General features: G+C 38.0%; 3 protein-coding genes and 1 pseudogene across 4 annotated transcripts in view; 3 read left to right on the top strand and 1 right to left on the bottom strand.

The window, feature by feature from the left end:
* LOC137739323 (cystathionine gamma-synthase 1, chloroplastic-like) overlaps nucleotides 1-1,672 on the top strand; it is a 7,617-nt pseudogene extending 5,945 nt beyond the window's left edge. The window contains exon 8 of the transcript XR_015966823.1: nucleotides 1,340-1,672. The product of XR_015966823.1 is annotated as a cystathionine gamma-synthase 1, chloroplastic-like (transcript). The remainder of the gene's footprint in view (nucleotides 1-1,339) is intronic.
* A 1,520-nt stretch (nucleotides 1,673-3,192) lies between these two features.
* On the top strand, nucleotides 3,193-6,927 carry LOC137739205 (cystathionine gamma-synthase 1, chloroplastic). The gene is made up of 11 exons (XM_068478752.2): nucleotides 3,193-3,731; nucleotides 3,874-3,977; nucleotides 4,197-4,270; nucleotides 4,380-4,548; nucleotides 4,686-4,745; nucleotides 4,842-5,045; nucleotides 5,143-5,229; nucleotides 5,439-5,546; nucleotides 5,708-5,803; nucleotides 5,883-6,001; nucleotides 6,533-6,927. Exons 1-11 carry the CDS (start codon nucleotides 3,308-3,310, stop codon nucleotides 6,654-6,656), a joined length of 1,569 nt encoding a protein of 522 aa, XP_068334853.2. The 5' UTR covers nucleotides 3,193-3,307; the 3' UTR covers nucleotides 6,657-6,927.
* Nucleotides 6,928-11,421: 4,494 nt separating this feature from the next.
* SPX4 (SPX domain-containing protein 4) lies at nucleotides 11,422-13,981 on the top strand. The gene is made up of 3 exons (XM_068479820.2): nucleotides 11,422-12,117; nucleotides 12,898-13,063; nucleotides 13,191-13,981. Exons 1-3 carry the CDS (start codon nucleotides 11,788-11,790, stop codon nucleotides 13,676-13,678), a joined length of 984 nt encoding a protein of 327 aa, XP_068335921.1. The 5' UTR covers nucleotides 11,422-11,787; the 3' UTR covers nucleotides 13,679-13,981.
* A 605-nt stretch (nucleotides 13,982-14,586) lies between these two features.
* LOC137740033 (phosphate transporter PHO1 homolog 9) lies at nucleotides 14,587-18,659 on the bottom strand. Its single transcript, XM_068479821.2, has 13 exons — nucleotides 17,931-18,659; nucleotides 17,287-17,632; nucleotides 17,158-17,206; nucleotides 17,006-17,077; nucleotides 16,779-16,908; nucleotides 16,549-16,669; nucleotides 16,183-16,441; nucleotides 15,990-16,094; nucleotides 15,857-15,901; nucleotides 15,626-15,775; nucleotides 15,275-15,553; nucleotides 14,999-15,138; nucleotides 14,587-14,909 (listed from the first exon to the last, which is right to left on the bottom strand). The coding sequence occupies exons 1-13, from the start codon at nucleotides 18,487-18,489 to the stop codon at nucleotides 14,810-14,812; spliced, it is 2,355 nt and encodes a 784-aa protein (XP_068335922.2). The 5' UTR covers nucleotides 18,490-18,659; the 3' UTR covers nucleotides 14,587-14,809.
* Between the last annotated feature and the right edge of the window lie 565 nt (nucleotides 18,660-19,224).

Below are 19,224 nucleotides of genomic sequence, written 5' to 3' on the forward strand. Positions count from 1 at the left end.
CTTTTGTACAAGAAAGGTGAAGACTGCAAGTTAGTTGGTTACTGTGATGCTGACTATGCGGGAGATCATGACACCAGGAGATCAACAACTGGGTATGTGTTTAAGCTTGGTTCTGGAACCATCTCTTGGTGTAGCAAGAGACAGCCAACGGTATCTTTGTCAACCACAGAAGCAGAGTATAGAGCAGCAGCAATGGCAGCTCAAGAGAATCCATGGCTGGTACAGTTGATGAGTGATCTACATCAACCAATAGATTATCCAGTACCATTGTACTGTGATAACCAATCGGTCATTCGCTTGGCGGAAAATCCAGTCTTTCATGCAAGAACTAAGCATGTGGAGGTACATTACCACTTTATCAGAGAAAAGGTTCTGCAAGAAGAGATTGAGATGAGATAGGTCAAGACAAATGATCAAGTTGCGGACTTGTTCACAAAAAGTTTGAGTACAGGCAAGCTCGAAATTTTTCGCTGTTTACTAAGCACAGTGCAAAGAATGAGAGCTGACATTGAGGGGGATTGTTGAGAATCAATGTCAACCCAAAACAATAAGTAATCCACAACCCAATCTAAAGCCCAAATCCATATCTAGTTTGATGATGTAATTGCTTACAATTGCAAAGTTAGGTAAGGTTGTGTGGAAAACAACATAATTAGGTGCAATTAATGTGTTTTGTGTGGTAGTTGGAAATCTTAGTTTAATTAAGTGTGTGGTGTAGCTTTCATTTGGTTTGCTATAAATACCCAAGTCCCCAAGCATTGTATATCATCCAAGGAAAAACAAAGCCTAGAGCTAAATAAGAAAAGCTTTGCTAATTAGTTTGTTTTGTGAGATTTCTTTAAGAGTGTGCTCTATTTTTCTTCTTCTTGGGATCATTAGAGTTATCTTGGATACTCTTCTTATTCAACAGTTGAGTCTGATAAATTGGGTAGATCTGTGATCTTGACATATCACCATATCGAGTCACACCAGATACTACGTGAAGGTGCCTACGTTCAGGGTTTTAGTCGGAGATGAATTTCGTAACCAAATAGCAGGTGCTTTGGCAATTCTAGACATGGTAGTAAAAGAAAAATTGTTACTATAGAAACATGGTGTGCCCTGGATAGATGTCTACATGTCGTATTCGAGGGCAACATTTAAAGCTTGTTATGCGAAGCTTAACCAATTAACCTAGCCGAAATTGTTCAAGTTGAAGTTTACGGTAATGGATTTTTCGTTGATGAAACCGCTTGGTCGTTTATACATTGATTTCGCTTGATTAATTTAGGCAGGCTGTAGATACAGTAAAAAGCCAATGATTTCTTCTGATTGCTGTGTTTTGATGCTCTTGAAACAGGGATCTCAGCCAGTCAGATAGGATCAAGTACGGGATGAAGGATAACTTGGTCCGTTTCAGCTTCGGAGTCGAAGACTTTGAAGATCTCAACGATGATATACTGCAGGCCCTGGAGACCATATAGATTGTGGTCTACCTCATATGCGGTTTTCTGTTTTATTTCCCATGTCCATTGTTGCATTGGTGCTTCAATTGACTTTGATCACCAAATGCTCTGTTCAATTTTTTGTACTTGTCGTGTGCACGTTGGTCTGAAGTTCCTCTTTTCGGATATGAGGAGATTTTTATTTAGCATTTGGGCTCGTGTGGAAGTCCTTTTAAAATGACTAAAAACGTTTCTGGTGAAAATATTTTTGAAAAGTCCTACAAAACACATAGAAGTGGCTCCTACTATTGCACTCCACTACCTTTTCTCATTTTACTACCCAATTTGTTTACGGTGTAAACTGTTAAAGTTTGAACAAATAATGTCTAGGATTTGATAACATCTTTCTATATTTAGGGTCTATGTGCCGGGTGAGTCACACCATTGATGCACTGGAGTTGGTATATGCACCAATGACTAAAAATCACACGCGTGCATTTGGACGATGTACCACCAGCATATTTAGTGACTTTTTCTTCTTGATTAATAGCAAAATCAATGACGAAGAGCTACACACAAACAGTTAAACGATTATGCCATTAATAAAATTAATGATCGAAAATCACACATGCGTATTTAGACGATTACGCTGCCATCATAGTATATAGAATGAAGAAGAAAATCAAATGGGACCATGAGCCATAGCTTCCGGGGGTCCAATAAAGAGACGTTGCCATTTTTCTACTTCTAAAACTTTATTTCCCATGAAAAACGATATTAAAGTGAAAAACTAGGTAGCAGAATGCATTGAATCTTTTGAGTGGAAGGAGTCATTTTTGACAATTTTCAACCCACGATTGATTTCCTCGTTAGCTTTTACTAACAATACGGCAAATTCTTTGTGCGACATATTTGCACCTAATATCCACTATTATTTTCACTGATCTACAAAGAGAATCCAAAAGTAACAAACCCCCAAATAATAGTAGTAAGGTGACCTAACTTTGTATTTTTAGGTTAATTTTGATGCCCTGATTTTATTTTTATCGATCATTGGATTGTTATGAAATTTTATAATGTTGTTGTGTAACTAGTATGATGCCCTTAGAAATTTACTGATCAGAAACCCAATGTACGAATCTTCTATATTGGAATACTTAGAGTTGATGACCTTAGTGAGAATCATATTATATTAGTCATTAGGTTGTGAACATTCTTATAGTCACAAGTTCAAAAGCTACAATATCGTGTGCAAATAACATAATTCAAGTGATTAAGAATGTTCATCGATAATATCCAAGGTTACCCAAAAAAAAAAAGAAAAAAAAGAAAAAAGAAAAGGGTAACAATATAGTCTGTCAATTTGGAATTTTGCCACTCAAAAAGTTGGTAGAAATACATGTTGCTGGTCAGATTCCACGTCTTGGACCAAAAGAAAAGTCAGATTCCACGTCGGCATCAAGCCAACTGGACCAAGTTGGTAAATAAGGAAAAAGATCCTCCCGGATCCTATTTTGGGAATCCTTATGATTATGTGATCGTGATTACTTATTATATATTGTTCGGTTAAAAATTATTTTAAAATTTAAAATTTAAAATTAAATATAAATAGTATAAACAAAAACTGACCAAACGATATAAGATTAACGATCACAATCACAAAATCGTATCTAGGAAAATCCTTTTCCGGTAAATAAAACCAAAAAATTTTAGTAAAAAAAAAAAACTAAAAAACTTCAGTAAAAAAAAAACTAAAAAATAAAGTCATAAAATTACAGTAAAAGAAAAGGCGCGTATTAAAGCGGCAACGCATTCGCTCTACTTCCCAAAATTCCAAAAACACGAACCCAAAATCCCAAAAACACGAACCCCATCACTCACCCATGGCTGTCTGCTCGTATCCTCCTAGGGTTTTCACTTCCTCCCAGCCCGGCACCCGCCCCCGATTATCGGGCCGGGTCGACCCGACGGTGCCGGTTCACGGCCTCTCCTCCCTCATCCTCAGGTTTCCCCCGAACTTCGTCCGTCAGCTCAGCACCAAGGCCCGCAGGAACTGCAGCAACATCGGCGTCGCGCAGATCGTCGCCGCCTCTTGGTCGAACAACAACCACAACTCTGGCGTGTCGGCGGTGCCGTCGGCTACTGCCGTCGATGCCGCCGCCACCGCTGCCATCTCCGTCGATCCGGCCCAGATTTCGGGCGGTGACGAGGTGGCGGTGTTTGAAAATGGTGTACAGTTGGGGGAGGCGTTTCCTTTGAAGGAGGCCTCGTTCTTGAGCTCCGATGGGAGCCTCGCAATTCATGCTGGTAATTTAACTATACTTTGTGGGTTTTTTTTAATTATGATTTGCTTGGATTATTGTCTTAATGTTACAATTAAAAAGCTCAGTTCTTGATAATTATCGGGGAGAGTAAAAATTTGGGTTTTTTATGTTTTGTTTTTGTGAAGGTGAAAGATTGGGACGCGGCATAGTAACTGATGCAATTACAACCCCAGTGGTTAATACTTCTGCCTACTTCTTTAAGAAAACGGCTGACCTCATTGATTTCAAGGTATGCAATCACGCATTCCATATACTTATTATATTATTAGATTTTCTTACGATTTTCTTACGATTTTCTGCATAATTGGGTGTAACTTTTTTGTAATATGCTGCAAAAGTTTGAAACTTTAAGATAAAACACGATAAAATTGTGTTTTATGTATTGGGTAGCTGGTGATTGATGTGTTCTTGGATAGTTTTGGCTTATTGTCCTTTTAACTTGTTGCAGGAGAAACGCGCAACAAGTTTTGAATACGGGCGGTATGGAAATCCAACCACAGTAGTGGTTGAGGAGAAGATCAGGTTTGCATGTCTTTCATTCTCTTTTGTATTTTAAGCCTGCCTTTTGTGCTTCGAATCTATGTGTTGAATGTTTATTGAGGCCATGTTGTGGTGAACTGGTGATGGTTAGTGCGCTTGAGGGAGCGGAATCAACAATGATATTGGCATCTGGAATGTGTGCTAGCACTGTCTTGTTAATGGCATTGGTTCCAGCTGGTGGGCATATCGTGACCACCACAGATTGCTATAGGAAGACTAGGATTTTCATTGAGACCATTCTTCCAAAAATGGGGATCACGGTAAAATTGTCCTGTTCTCATTTTGTGCAATGATTACTTGTTCTGAATCTAGAGTAACAGAATACAGGTGTTACTTTTCAAATCGCCTGTGATCCTTTGTTAGTGTTTATACTTATAGGTTACCACTCTCTATGCAGGCCACAATTATTGACCCTGCTGATGTAGGAGCCCTGGAAACTGCATTGGATGAGCACAAAGTCAGTGAGAAAGTATTTAGCTTGGTTTTTTGAAATTCTCTATAACTTAGCAAATAATGGTGACCCTGATTGTTTGTGGAATTTACTTCGGGACAGGTGTCTCTTTTCTTCACAGAGTCTCCAACTAATCCATTCCTCAGGTGTGTTGACATTAAGTTGGTTTCTGATCTCTGTCACAAAAAAGGGGCGTTGGTCTGTATAGATGGCACTTTCGCCACACCTCTCAACCAGAAAGCCCTTGCCCTTGGGGCAGATCTTGTTGTGCATTCTGCAACTAAATTTATCGGTGGCCACAATGATGTAAGTCAGCACGTGTCGAACCTAATCATTTGAAGGAGTGAATACTCAGTGTATCAATTATTGTAAAGACTAAGCAAGTATCAATATCTTATTTCAGGTCCTTGCTGGTTGCATTAGCGGTTCCATGAAATTGATTTCAGAAATTCGTACTTTGCATCATGTTTTGGGTGGTGCTCTCAACCCGGTGAGTCATGTTTGTGGGTTATATATGTTTCTCGTCTCTTATTATTCTCAGTTGTCACGTTGATTGGTGGTGTTAATTTCTACTTCCATTAAGAATGTAGGGTACTTCAACAAATGATTCCATACCCCACTTAATGCTTTAATGGTTGAAGAATGGAATGAATTGTAATCTTAAATGATAATAATAATTGTTTTTTTTTTCATCAACAGAATGCTGCATACCTGATCATTCGAGGCATGAAGACCTTGCATCTTCGTGTACAACAACAGAATTCAACAGCATTGAGGATGGCCAAAATTTTAGAGGCACATCCTAAGGTATATAGTTTATAAACTTAAGTAGCATTAACTAATGGGAGGCTAACTAAATAGGTTACCAGTGTGTGATTACTGTTGGAAAGATTATAGTACAAAAGTTTAGGTTGGGATTCACTGTTTTGTATTTGAAAACAGATTTTATTGAAAATGTTTATTGGCAGGTGGCACACGTATATTATCCTGGTTTGCCTAGTCATCCTGAACATCAGCTTGCCAAGAGGCAGATGACTGGTTTCGGTGGTGTTGTCAGTTTTGAGGTGAACATTCTCGGCGCTATCCCTTTTTGGTATGTTGTTATTATATTCATTTGGTTAATAATATTCCTTGATTATGCAGATTGATGGAGACTTGATGAGAACCATTAAATTTGTGGATGCACTGAAAATCCCATATATTGCCCCATCCTTTGGTGGCTGTGAGAGCATTGTGGATCAGCCAGCCATAATGTCTTACTGGTATTCCTTCTAATTCATCTTATGGTGGCTTAATAAATTTGAAGTTGTTATGCTATGTGGTTAAGTCTGATAAATTGGGTGGATCTGTGATTTTGATATATCACCATATTGAGTCACTCCAGATAGCGTGTGAAGATGCCTAGTTTCAGGGTTTTAGTCAGAAGTTAATTTTGTAACCAAATAGCAGGTGCTTTAGCATTCCAAGACATGGAGGTGCATTAATTGGTTAAAAATATGTTTCTTGTATTACCAAAAATAAGTTTTACTATGGAAACATGGACCCTGGATGGATGTCTACATGTCGTATACATATAGCAACATTTATTGCTTGTTATGCGAAGCTTAACCAATTAACTTAGCCGAAATTATTTGAGTTGAAGTTTACAGTAATGGAATTTTCGTTGATGCAACTGCTTGGTCATTTATACATTGATATTGCTTGATTAATTTAGGTGGGCTGTAGATACAGTAAGTCAGATAGGATAAAGTCCATGATTTCTGATTGCTGTGTTTTTTATGCTCTTGAAACAGGGATCTCAGCCAGCCCGATAGGATCAAGTACGGGATCAAGGATAACTTGGTCCGTTTCAGCTTCGGAGTCGAAGACTTTGAAGATCTCAAGGCTGACATACTGCAGGCCCTGGAGACCATATAGACTCTGGCCCGCCTCATGCGGTTTTCTGTTTTATTTCTCTTTTCCATTGTTGCATTGGTGCTTCAATTGACTTTGATCACCAAATGCTCTGTTCGTTTCCACTCGATGGGTCGTTGTCGATTCCATCCGGACCCTAAACTTTGTCTAATTTTCTTTTCCAAGTGCTCTTTCCAATTCCTTATCATTCCAATATGACTGCTGGCTTTGTTTTTTCTTGTTAGAATGATTTGAAGTTGAATGAGTATTTAGAATCGTTCTAAGTGCTTTGAAATGAATATGAAGTTATGAACCATGGTTGATCATCCACTTTTGTTCTATTGTGATAAATAAAACAGGAGCTGTTATTTGCACAGAAGAATGGTTACAGTGAACAAATGCAAGGAAGAGTCGAGGATGACATATTGAAGTGCTAATAGCAATTTTCGTCATAAAAGAGATTTTTTATGTGGACATTGGTCTCCTCTTTTCAAATACGATGAGATTTTTATCAGGAAAACTAATGAAAGTGATTTGAAAACTTTGAGTTTTAACAAGGACAAAATAAAGGGTAAAATGAATAGTACTATGATTTTTTTAGTATAAAAATATGGTTTTTCGTTAAAATAAACAGTATCGGGAGTTTTTCGTTAAAGTTCTTATTTTTATTTTAGTGTAATCTAGTGTGTGCATACCCTAGGTTTTTCAACCATTGGATTTTTTGTTAAAGATTCATTGACGAAGATTTCACAACCGCAAATTTACATGCAGTTGCCTAGGGTTTTAAAGTTGAATGAACACAAACAAACTCTACTGCCCCGAAAGCCGTATTGAGAAGCCTTTTCCATTATGCCTGTTTCTTTGAGATAAACAAGACGTATTATCTGATAAACCGTTCCAGCCAAGAAAAAAGCCATAGGATTTGAGAGAGATCTAGCTGATGAAGTTCACGTAGATGGCGCTTGGTGATCATTTCATTGGTATTTGGTATGCGGGTTACACGATTGAAGGACGGGAAATGGACAGTTTTCACTCAGAATTAGAGATGTGTAAATACCCATTGGTTATGAGTAATCGTGATTATCCGTCCATTTAAATTTGACAGTTACGGTTATGGGTAACCGTTTAGATAAATAAACGGTTATAGGTATAACCGTTTACCTATGAAATTTAAATGGACGGTTATGAGTATTACCCGCGGTTATAAACGTGTACCCATTTAACCGTTTATTTTAATATATGTAAAACTAAAACTAAAAAAAAATAATAGTTTCTGACTAGGTTTAGTATCCCGAGATATAATTGGTTATAAAGGGCCATATAATATATATATATATATATATATATATATATTTATGCTTCACTTAAGAGAAAAATATAGTTGATAGAACGGACTAATGTTTAATATGTGTGATTGAATGTGCTAAAACATTAGAGTGTTCGACAGTTTTGTTTTGGAGTCTTTTGGAGTTTTGACCAATTCAAGATAATGATTACCTTGAACATTTAGAAACATGTTATTATCAGATGATGCGTACCTATATATATTATTAGAGTTGTTAGAGATTGAAGTGAAACAGGAGCCATGTATTATTCTGTTTATTTTCTTCACTAGTATCAGATAAGAAAAATGAACGTAGAGAGGGACAAATGAGAAAAACATGATTATTACTTTCTGCTTTTCATCTTTTTGTACTACCCATATGATACAAGCATACGTTTCTTTTAATGCATATAAAGGCTTACACACCAAAACAATAAAAACCAAACTTCTACTATTTAAGCAATATAATTTTGACTTCTATTATTCCACTTTCCACCCTTAGCCATATGTGGTTGTTTTCTTTATGTGGGCATTCACACCAATTCACAACAGAAATCATTACTTGAGTATTCATAGTCTCAACAACTACTAATGTTAGTGAGAAACAATTCAAGAATTAATTACAAAAAACAAAAAGGCACAACTTTGTATTACTTGTAGGGCAAGTAACCCCATTATTTTTCTTAAAAAAGGCACAAGGTACGGAGAAATACCAACACAGTAATTCCCAAGCCTATCTTTTCTCTTTATGCAACTCCACCCCTCTTTCTCTCCTTTAGTTAAATTTAGGCCACAACGCATTGTTAAATACGCTCCTGACACTGAGCTAAGGAACTGAATGCTTGTTTACTACAAAGTCGTTCACAATATTCATCAAGCAATCCAAGTAATCTATAAAACATGGTTTCAATTTCAATATTTTTTCAGCAATGACTGCATGAAACATTCATCATGAAGCATGAACTCTAATTTTATGTTTTTTTTTTTCTTTTCAAATTATAGATTTAACTTAAATTTATTGTTCTTATAATTGTAGTGAATTGAATATGCGTGAATAAGAGAAGGAAAAAAATGGGATTTTTCAAACCCTACACGCATGGGAGTCGCAGCCTGAAGCCACGTTGCCCGAGCCACCAAGTCATTCCTGCTCCAAAACTCTAAGGTTCAAAACAAAGCCATTTTGCATCACCTTTCTAACGGACCTGGGCTGGCTGCAGTCGACCCGCAACCTAATTGGGCATATGTACCAAACCGTCCCCCTTAATTTTTTTTTTTTTTTTCTTTCTGGCCTTTTTTTTTTTTTTTTTTTTTTGGCTCGCATGAAATAACAAGCCCATGGGTTAGGCCTTGTTTTTCACTTTTCCTTCTTAACTCAATAATTGGGTATATAATATGTTAACTCATTTTACTCTACTATAGCTATTCAATGGAAAAAGAGACAAAAAGGAAAAAAAAAAAAAAAATGATACGATCGGTCATTTGCTAATTATTCTCCTTGAGGATAATTGGTACAAAGATAGCGACTAATATCCAGAAGAGTCGCTACCTTCATACCGATCCATCCCTTTTCAATTTTTTTTTCAGTTTTTTTATTTTATTTTTTATTTTGTTAATGTTTCTTTTATTTTTCTTACCATAACAACAAACTATCATATTCTTGTTTTTCAAAAAACATTTTTTCTATGCAAAATATATTATAATTCATTTTTAAACACTTGTAAACAATGATTTAAAACCTAAATTTAAAGACATTTTTCTATTTTCTCACTTTAAGAATCAATAAAAAATAGTTTCAGGACCTAATAATCTGTAGGATCACATCCAAAGGTTTTGCAATATTTTTCTTAACTCCAGCGCAAAATATTTCTTAAAGCTTAAAATTTCAAATTTTTTTTTTCCACAAAAAACTGTGTGCTATAAACCAAAGTTAGAGTTATTCTATTCACACCACATATTTCCTAAAATTAATTTAGGACATTTCCAAAATTTCGGAACCTATAAATCTCCTGGGGACCTCGCTATTAGTTATATTATTTTTCTATTTTTTTTCAACTCAGGTACCCTATTAGTCGGCATAAACTCAGATTTCAGCTAATCTTTTACAATCTAAACTACCTATCATATAAGTACTTTTACAGTCTAAACTACTTGTCATATAAGTAATTGTACAAGCTAAACTGCCTATCACATTATAATATTAGTCGGCATAAACTTAGATTTCAACTAATCTTTTATAATCTAAACTACCTATTATATAAATACTTTTACATTCTGAACTACCTGCCATATAAGTACTTGTACAAGCTAAACTACATATCGTATTGTGACTACCTATCATGGTGGAATAAGTAAATTTACATGATTCTAACAGGAAGATGTAGTCCTCCATCTTGGTAATGTTAAAAGCCCCCGAAGCTAACACAATCAATGTCAAAAGCCTCTTGAGCAATTACTTACGTAAGACAATCAATGTATAATGCTCACGAATCATGTAACAAATACCAGCAAAAATGAAGCTTACTGTTGTAAACAACTCAATGAAAACATGCAAAACTACTTGTAGTTCTTATAGCTTCATGCAAATTCAAATTCAAATTTGGAAACTAATCTGCAAGAATCGCGAGGAAAATTCAAAACAGGAGTCGGATAGAGTTTTTCATGAAACAACGAGATTTGATGAGTAACTTTTTTTTTTTTTTTTTTTTATACAACGATATATTTTACACTAAAAATGATGAGAGTTTTTTATGAAACGATGAGATTTGATGTGTAACTTGAAGTTCCATGTTAATTTTGAAAGAGTCATGATAAAACATTCAACGATAGTCGGTGTAACTTTGTTTTCAAATTATGGACACTTTAATTGCTCTACTTATTAGACCCTACCTATGACTGTGCGATACATTAGACCCATATCAAAACATATGGATCAAGATCCACTCTTGAGCAAAGGATGAGGATCCTCCTGACCAAGCTCATCGGGCCGTTGAAATTTTATCCAATGGTTATAAACAGATGGCCCCTCTAAAAGTTATAATAATTGTAACCGTTGGATAAAATTTCAACGGCCCGATGAGTTTGGCAAGGAGGATCCTCAATTAGAATATTTCTTATGTCTCCAGCTTGATACAGTTTGATGCGCGGTGATACTTTGATTGAAGAGAAATCATAAGTTAGAATGACAGACCAAGACCTGTAACTTTTTATACTAAAAAAATGGTGTCACCAATGTACTTTGAAGCATGGTAGAATATTTGGGATACGAGTTGCGAAATTCGGAAACAGATATTCTCCAGATCTCTTCCTTCTAATCCATCAAATTAGAGGATCCGTGTCATTGAAATTTGATCCATCGGCTATAAATAAGGGCCCACTCATTTTAAAGGTTATAATAACGTTAGATCAAATTTCAATGACACGAATCCCTGATTTGATGGATTAGAAGGAAGGGATCCAAAGACCCTAGTTGTGTAACATTATCCATTTTTGAACCCCTCATTCAAAGTTGTCGTGGTGACGGATTTATCAAAATCGAATGCCGTATGCAGATCGAGGATGAGAGAACATGCGCACCAACAAGATCAAACAACGTAAAAACAACCACATAAATCTGAAACTTTTGGAGAGTATTCGGGTAAGGATGAAAAATCCAAATGCACACCAACAAGAAATGTACTTGGAAAAACCACCCCACCCCACCTCTCTCTCGCCCACTTTTCAAAGATTCCCACTTGAGAGACATTCTCGGTATCTGGATTAAATTTAATTTCTCTCTCTTAATATAAGAGGAAATCATGTGAGCAGTTGATCTCCAGAGTTTGTTGAAAAGCCATGAAATTCGGGAAGAAGTTCAGGACCCACCTGGAGGAGACGCTCCCGGAGTGGAGGGACAAGTTCCTCTGCTACAATCTCCTGAAGAAGCTCCTCAAGGGCTTCCCTGCCACCGCGGCTGCCATAGCCGCGGTGGATTCCCTCCCTCGCCAACTCGAGCTTCAGCGGCAGCCGGCAGATGCCCATCCGGCCGCTGCTGATGGAGGTGATGGTGGGTTCCACCCTTTGGCCGGACTCCAGGATTGGTTCGTTGCGATTCTGAATGAGGAGCTGGAGAAGTTAAACGATTTCTATGTGGATAAGGAGGAGGAGTTCGTTATCCGTTTCCAGGTTATTATGATTGGCTTCTTTTTCTTCTTGTTTTCTTGAATTTGCATGTGTATATACATATATAAGCGCTTTAATTTTGATGGGTAGTTGATGGATTTGGCTTGCGTGTTATGGATGTTAGAAAAATTCAATCTTTCTCTTTGTGTTAAGCGATTTGCAGATACTGGTGTTATGCTGGTCTCTTAGGCCTTGATTGGTGTCTAGTAACGGATTGGATTGGATAACTCACTACGTTTAGTGTAAGTTGAACGAAAAAATGGAAATTTTGTCCGAGTTGATGGTAGGATTCAGAGGATTCAGAGGGAGAAGTTTCTTTCATGTCGGGAATTCGGAGCTTGTGTCTTCATTCAAGAGCCTTTGAATCTAGTGAGTTATCCAATTCAATCGACACCAAACGAGAGCAGCATCTTAAGATGATTGATAGTCACGAGTAGGAGTAGGATGGCATCTGTAAGCAAGTGCATTTTAGCTAAGGATTGTGTGTGGCTGGAACGATTTGTTGAGATAGAGTAGTGATAATAGAACACAGAAGAGTTCTAAAACATTTCTTGAAAACAAGGGAAGCTTTCATAATAAACAGGTCGAGCCTCGAGTCTCAACTAGTTGAATTCTCTTTTGATCATCAAAGTCGAGAACCTTTTCTCTTAACTAAGATCTCTCTCATGGATCAACGAATGCTGTGTAAGTTGAAGTCTGTATTTGTGTGGTGCTTGTTCGCTTGAAGCTAAGCCTTTTTTTCCTGGTTTATCTGCTCTCATCTGCAAACTGCAATAATGACAGGAACTGAAAGGAAGAATCGAGAGCGTCAAGGAAAGGAGCAGCAGGGGTGGAGTATTTACATCAGAGAGCGAGTTCAGTGAAGAAATGATGGACATCCGTAAGGACTTTGTCACCATTCACGGGGAGATGGTGCTTCTAAAAAATTATAGCTCGTTGAATTTTGCAGGTACAACAGCTAGTTCTTTTCACCTTCCATATTTAGCCTGTATTGTACAACCGTTAGCATCAGGGAGTTTCTTCATTATATATCTGCGTTATCTATTGCTAAAATCAGCTGTCTTCTGGCTCAATAGGGCTTGTCAAAATTCTAAAGAAGTATGATAAGCGAACAGGAGGAGTGTTACGTTTACGTTTCACGCAACTAGCCGTACACCAGCCTTTCTTTACAACAGAGCCTCTCACGAGGCTAGTCCGTGAATGTGAGGCAAATCTCGAGCTTCTCTTCCCTTTGGAAGCAGAAATCATTGAAGGTACACCAACCACACAAGATGAAACCACCCCAGACAGAGGTCACTCAAACCCACAATCCAATGATTCGGCAAATATTGCATCTGAGACACCTTCAAACATGGAGGCAAACACAGATATATATCGTGGAACTGTTGCTGCAATCAAAGCCATTCAAGGCCTTCAAAAACCAAGCTCCACTTCCAGCCCATGGTCCCTTTCAAATCACTTTAGAAGCCAGGACGAGGAGAGCACCGGTGCTGTCACAGCCGAAAATTCTACTTCAAACTCTGTAGGCAGCTGGCAGAGCGAAGGGGAGGATGACCAGTTGTAGTAGTGTTTAACCTATCAGTTCCTGCAGTACATCCTCCGTTTCTGATCAAGAGGACGACAGTGTGCGTAAGAGCGTTTATCTTATTACTTTCGGTGTTACATTCTTGTTTTTGCTTCTTGTGGCAACCGGAATCCTAAACCCTAGGAGAAATTTACCATAGCATAATAGCATTAATCTGAAAGTTGTGTAGTTCTTTCAGTAGTACTTTTCAATGTTGTGCAGTTTTCTCAATAGCATTTGCTTGAAACTTATAATGTTGAACAACTTCACTTGAGCTAAATCTCATTTTGCTCTTCTTTGTTATCTTTTTTTTTCTTGGTTCATTTGTAACACGTAGTGATTTTGGCGCACGTTTTTATGCATGAGAAGAAAACGAATGCAGAAATTATTTTCCTTGCCTCATTGTAGCATAGCATAGAACGAATGACAAACTCCAACCATTAGGAGTCTCGTTCTCATGGTCATCAGGTGACTAAGGATGCATGATCATCCACCTTAGATCCGAACCATTCATTTTTCACTTCTTTCTAGGGTCATTTCAGATTTTTTTTTTTTCTTGAGAATCTTCAGAATTGAAGGATGAGCATTTGAGGACTTTTCTCCAAGAGGACGTCAATTTTTTGATGTCCTTTTTGGGGAGACGAAATAAAGTATTTGAACCACTTGGTGGCCGCCTCCATTTCTGTTTGGATAGCAATCTCTGCCTGGCTCTACTGTTAAGTGGGCATCAAATCCAGTTGTATCCACAGGTTTTATGGCCCCCAAATTAACTGCAATAATTGAGTGAGGCATCAAGTTGCGTGCTGATCTTTCAACCCTTTACTCAAGATGTGGACGTAGCCGCATTGGCTAGAGTGGTGGTGTTCTCGTTGTGCACCTGAATTCTTTCCCTGTAGTTTAGAATATCGTTAAAAAAGTAGGAAACCCTTTTAACACTAGATAACAAGCAAGATAGGGTGTGTTCACTTTCCTTTTTGTTCAGTCTTCCAAACAAAAATGAAGAGAACAATTACAATTGTCTGTTTTTCACTCATATTTTGCAAACAAAACGAAGAAAAGTGAAAATAAAAAGTAAAATTCTGCAACTTTCACTTCTATCATATTTTGTATTTTTGTTCATGGAAAACATGTTCATCCGCTCTTGGTGTGATCACGGTCGTAGTTGAAGGGTAGGGGTACAGACTTGAACGCGCGATACTTTCCGACGTTGTTCAAGTGCTCATTCTCCAACCTGCTCAGTAAAACATCGAATGCTTATTAGTCGACAGTAGTTCAAGTTGCTCGATTTTAGAGAGTTGAGTACTGAGGAGTAAATCATACCGAAAGAAATTCCAAATGCCACGACGGATGATCTCTAAACAGGCGACTATCGCGATCAAGGCTGTTTTATGGACGAATGGCGCTCCTCTAATTCCTAATACTGACTGCATCCAAGCGAGTCTCAGTAGAACATTCAACCCCTGCACCATATTATTCGATATTAATGTCAAACGACAAGGAGCGAATGGCACTCCATAAGGGTTGAAGAAGTCAGCTTGTAAGTTGTAATCCTACCATGGCAACAAAATAAACATTGTGGTTAAGTTGTAATCCTACCATGGCAACAAAATAAACATTGTGGTTTGATACGAGGAGTTTCTCTCTCAGCCAAGGGTTCTTAGAATTTCGTTGCAGAAGACCCCAATCGACGACAATGTCCCAATATGTACCGAAAACAGTTGCCACAACTGAACTAATTATAGCGAGGATTTTCCATGTCATCCCAGCTTTCAGGTCAAAACTTGTTCTCATGGCTACTGCAACGATTGTTGAGAAGTATTTCAGCGCGTTTAACCCTTGCATTCTGTCTTTCTCCTCTATCAAGCGTCGCACACACTGCAAGCAAAGAACAGTTAAAACCATATACTTTCATGAAGGAAAAATTAAGGAGTTTTGAACATAGAACACCTGAAGCGAACGCATCCAATAAGGAATCATTGCAACAATGAAGTAGAAAGATTTAAAAACGTGGCTGTCAAGGCAGTTGTGCGATCTTTTTTTGAAGTCCCCCCAACCGTAATAGCAAATGTAGAATTCTAAACTCCTGAAGGCTTGAACCTGAATGAAAATTTACAACATTACTCGATCATAAGCAACACAAGTATCAATACGCTAAACGAATCATAGTAGTGTCAGTACCTGGCTAGTAAGCTGATCTGCCAAGAAAAAATCAGGGAGGGTAACCTACGGAAAAAACAAACAAAATTTTAATGTGTTTTACTTGAGCGTATTCGATTAGTATGTCCACAGGAAGAAGTTATTCTCTGGTTACCTTATAAAGAGGAGCAAGAAGACAACGGAATATGCACAGGAGGAGGAAATATCGACTGGAACGATATATAATGTTGAAAGGACAAACCATTATAAGAAGCACAACCTGCAAATGTAATATATCCATGAAAAAGATTCATGAGCAAACTGTTTTAACGAAGTAAATCAGTTTTATTGACGAATCTCTCTCTTACAATGACTAGGCCCAGGGGGACCAATTCTTTCACGGCTACGTAGCTTTTTGTTCTCGGATCCAACTCCATATCCAAATTTGAGATGGTACCAGCCAATGCAAGAATTGCAAGTCCTGAACTGATAAGGAATAGCTGTCTGTAACCAATCTCTGACCCTTGGTTGAAGCCAAAGATAAATGGATAATTTACAAGATAGCGCCTCCAAAAGAATATGTTCCCTGAGAACATCATCAGATGTAGGACAATGAATCCAAACAAACTGCAAAAGTGGGAAAATGAATGATCGTCAAGAAACAAATAGCTATGCAGATTTAAATTTCTCCACAGATGTGGATATGATGGGATAACTATTATGCACACACTCGCCTGTACAGCGGAAATATGTTTTCCATGTACAGATCATGCCCTGCACTCTTAAGGATATTTCTTGCATGCGTAAGCACAATGATGGCTACTGTAAGTGAAATCGAGCCCCCAAAGAGCAGCCCTGCAGGTACACAACATTAAAATGATCATTGATATCTTGCGTAAGGTCCACTAGATATGGAAACTGAGAAAGAACAAAGAACTTGTCATTCAGATAGCACAACTCTTACCCAAGAAAAATGTATTTCTATGCTTTTCCCTTTTAGTTTTCGGTCTTAATGTCTTCATTCCCTTTCTTCGATTTCCATTTGCGAAGTGCTTTATGAAGGTAGTCTCCACCCTTTCCATAAGCCTAGTAACCTGCGAAGCCAAAAGATGGATCATAAGAAAAAGCTTTAGACGGGCAATGGTCTGGATTCATAGTAATCGTCTGGATCATAAGAAAAGCTTCACTCACTTCATCGCTGCCACCGAGATAAGAATTATCCACCATATTCAAGTAAGCCTTCGATGCAGGCCTTGAAGAGAACTGCACAATCACACGGTTGGTATGATCGAAAAAAATACCTTCAATTTTGAATGGATGAATCGGAAACAAAGCAACCAAACCTTGTCATATTTCTTCATGATCTTCGAGAAGGCCAATTGATTAAGGAAACTGCACCATCCATTAGCAATATAATCAGCCATACATAGCACTAATTTTTCGAGTAATGTAATCAGGTTTTGTCATGTTACCAGTAGCTTTTCAAAAGCCGGAGCTTTTTGTAGAACTCACTAAAGGCCTGTGTCATTTGCTCTTCTACTTTCTTCAGCTCTTTCTTGCTGAATGAGAAGTCGGGTTTCGTATTCGGCTGGAATATGCTTTTGATTGTTGATACAGGAGTTTCAGGCACCACGTTGATCTTTATATGGTCCAAAACCTCTAGTGGTTGTGGTTTAAACCCCATAATATTCACCGTGCCTCTGTTGGGTTTCCGGTCAGCGGTTTCCAATTCCTCGATTCCCCTCTCTTCATTTTCTTCCAATATTTCTCCTTCATTGCTCATCTCAACTTCTTGAATTACATCCATATCCTCCCCTCCTTCACAATCAAAACAATACTTCAAATATTAGGCAAAAAAGAAAGAAAAAAATCTTATTAAATTAAGAATCTTATGCGCCTTTTTTTCACCTTCTGCACTCCTCCCCTCAATTATGTAATTGAGAGGAATGCAGAAGGTGAAAAGGGAAATTCAGAAAATCACTTCCCTCCCCAAATCTATTGAACTTAAAGCCTATGTTATATAAAGTTTGAAACTTTATATAACATGGAATCTACTAAGAAACCAAAAGAAATACAATTAAAAAAGTTCACATTTATTTTTTTGCTTCTTAATTACCTGTTTTTCTACCACTTGGATGAACTGCTGAGACTGAAGAAATCCCATTGCTTGCCAACTCACTTCCTCCTCCAATATCCACCTTTGGATTATCAACCTTTAGCCTAAGAGCGATCAAACCATCCATCTGCCTACTCAACTCCTCGGCCTCCTCCACAACTTCCCCAACTTTCTTCTTGTAAAAGCAATTCACTTTGTTAAACTCATCGTCCAGGCTCCTAAAAAACACAACCTCAAACTCTCCTCCGTCCTCAGACGGCATCAAGAACCTTGTCTGCCACCGCCCTTCCTCCCCTTCTTCAGCCACAAGTATCTCCTCGTCCTCCATCTTCCTCAGCGAGCCGCGTTGTCGGCTTGTCAGCCCACTGAATGCTCGGTAGAGTGCCACCCTCCGCTTTAGCACCGACCCTGCCGGTGTCGTGGCCATTGGTGTGGATGATGCATATTTCTTCCGGAAACGCAGGATGTCTTTTATGATAAGCTTGAGAGAGTTGTAGTCCATGTATGCTTCTCGCCATTCAGGCACCATTTGCGAAACGAACTCTTTTCCGAACTTCATCTTCTTCCTCCTCCTCCAACCAAGCCCTCAATGAGTACGTAGCTCAGTTGATTACGAACATTCACTCTTGCACTCGGAAGCTTTGGTTTATTTAGGCAACCGTGTTGCGTTCTTGCTTTTTGTACATTGCTTCTGTTCAGATGTAAGATTCGAGTAAGAAGACGTGCTATTTTTATATTTGGTAAAATCCAAATCAATATAACATGTAGAATTCTTTATTTTTGGAAGCTTCCCTACCAGTTTGTAACTTCTTTTTCGACAAAACGACGTCCGATTCTAATTTAAACTTACTTAATGTACGTGAAAGAGAATTCGAACTACGTGCAAGTGGGCAATAACAAGCGAACTGTCTTAGATTGACTGACTTAATCCACGTCCGTCGATATTAAAGGTCGCTCGCCATCTTGCTCCACTGTTATTTACATGTTGCAACCACACCTATCACCTGTGGTCCTGCTTTTTGTTATCTTCCATGGATGAATACGCAGTGTCGAATTTGCCTTTAATTCTACAGAAGACGTATGCTGTCAATGATGTAACAGGAGTAAATGTACCTGACCAAGACTGGGGTAACCAGCGTAAATGTTACTTGACTAAGACTGGATCAAATTTAGTTAGCCGGCTTTTCAACGATTCCTTTCAAGATTTGTTCTTAATTTGATTTGTTCGTTTACATCCTAAGACCTTTTCTCTTTTGATCACTTGAGTTGCACAAAAACGAACGCAGAATCTGCA

Source organism: Pyrus communis, chromosome 9 (genome assembly GCF_041283825.1).
Source record: "Pyrus communis isolate YQ-2024b chromosome 9, ASM4128382v1, whole genome shotgun sequence".
NCBI classification, from domain to species: Eukaryota; Viridiplantae; Streptophyta; class Magnoliopsida; order Rosales; family Rosaceae; genus Pyrus; species Pyrus communis.

Bases quoted from the DNA above. Each gene is read 5' to 3' on its own strand.
- SPX4 (XM_068479820.2), top strand. From the start codon at position 11,788: ATGAAATTCGGGAAGAAGTTCAGGACCCACCTGGAGGAGACGCTCCCG. The intron at 12,118-12,897 runs GTTATTATGATT...CAATAATGACAG, and splicing joins AGTTCGTTATCCGTTTCCAG to GAACTGAAAGGAAGAATCGA. The intron at 13,064-13,190 runs GTACAACAGCTA...CTGGCTCAATAG, and splicing joins TAGCTCGTTGAATTTTGCAG to GGCTTGTCAAAATTCTAAAG.
- LOC137740033 (XM_068479821.2), bottom strand. From the start codon at position 18,489: ATGAAGTTCGGAAAAGAGTTCGTTTCGCAAATGGTGCCTGAATGGCGA. The intron at 17,633-17,930 runs GTAATTAAGAAG...TTGATTGTGAAG, and splicing joins TCCAAGTGGTAGAAAAACAG to GAGGGGAGGATATGGATGTA. The intron at 17,078-17,157 runs GTTTGGTTGCTT...GTGATTGTGCAG, and splicing joins TCATGAAGAAATATGACAAG to TTCTCTTCAAGGCCTGCATC.
- LOC137739205 (XM_068478752.2), top strand. From the start codon at position 3,308: ATGGCTGTCTGCTCGTATCCTCCTAGGGTTTTCACTTCCTCCCAGCCC. The intron at 3,732-3,873 runs GTAATTTAACTA...GTTTTTGTGAAG, and splicing joins GAGCCTCGCAATTCATGCTG to GTGAAAGATTGGGACGCGGC. The intron at 5,547-5,707 runs GTATATAGTTTA...GTTTATTGGCAG, and splicing joins TTTTAGAGGCACATCCTAAG to GTGGCACACGTATATTATCC.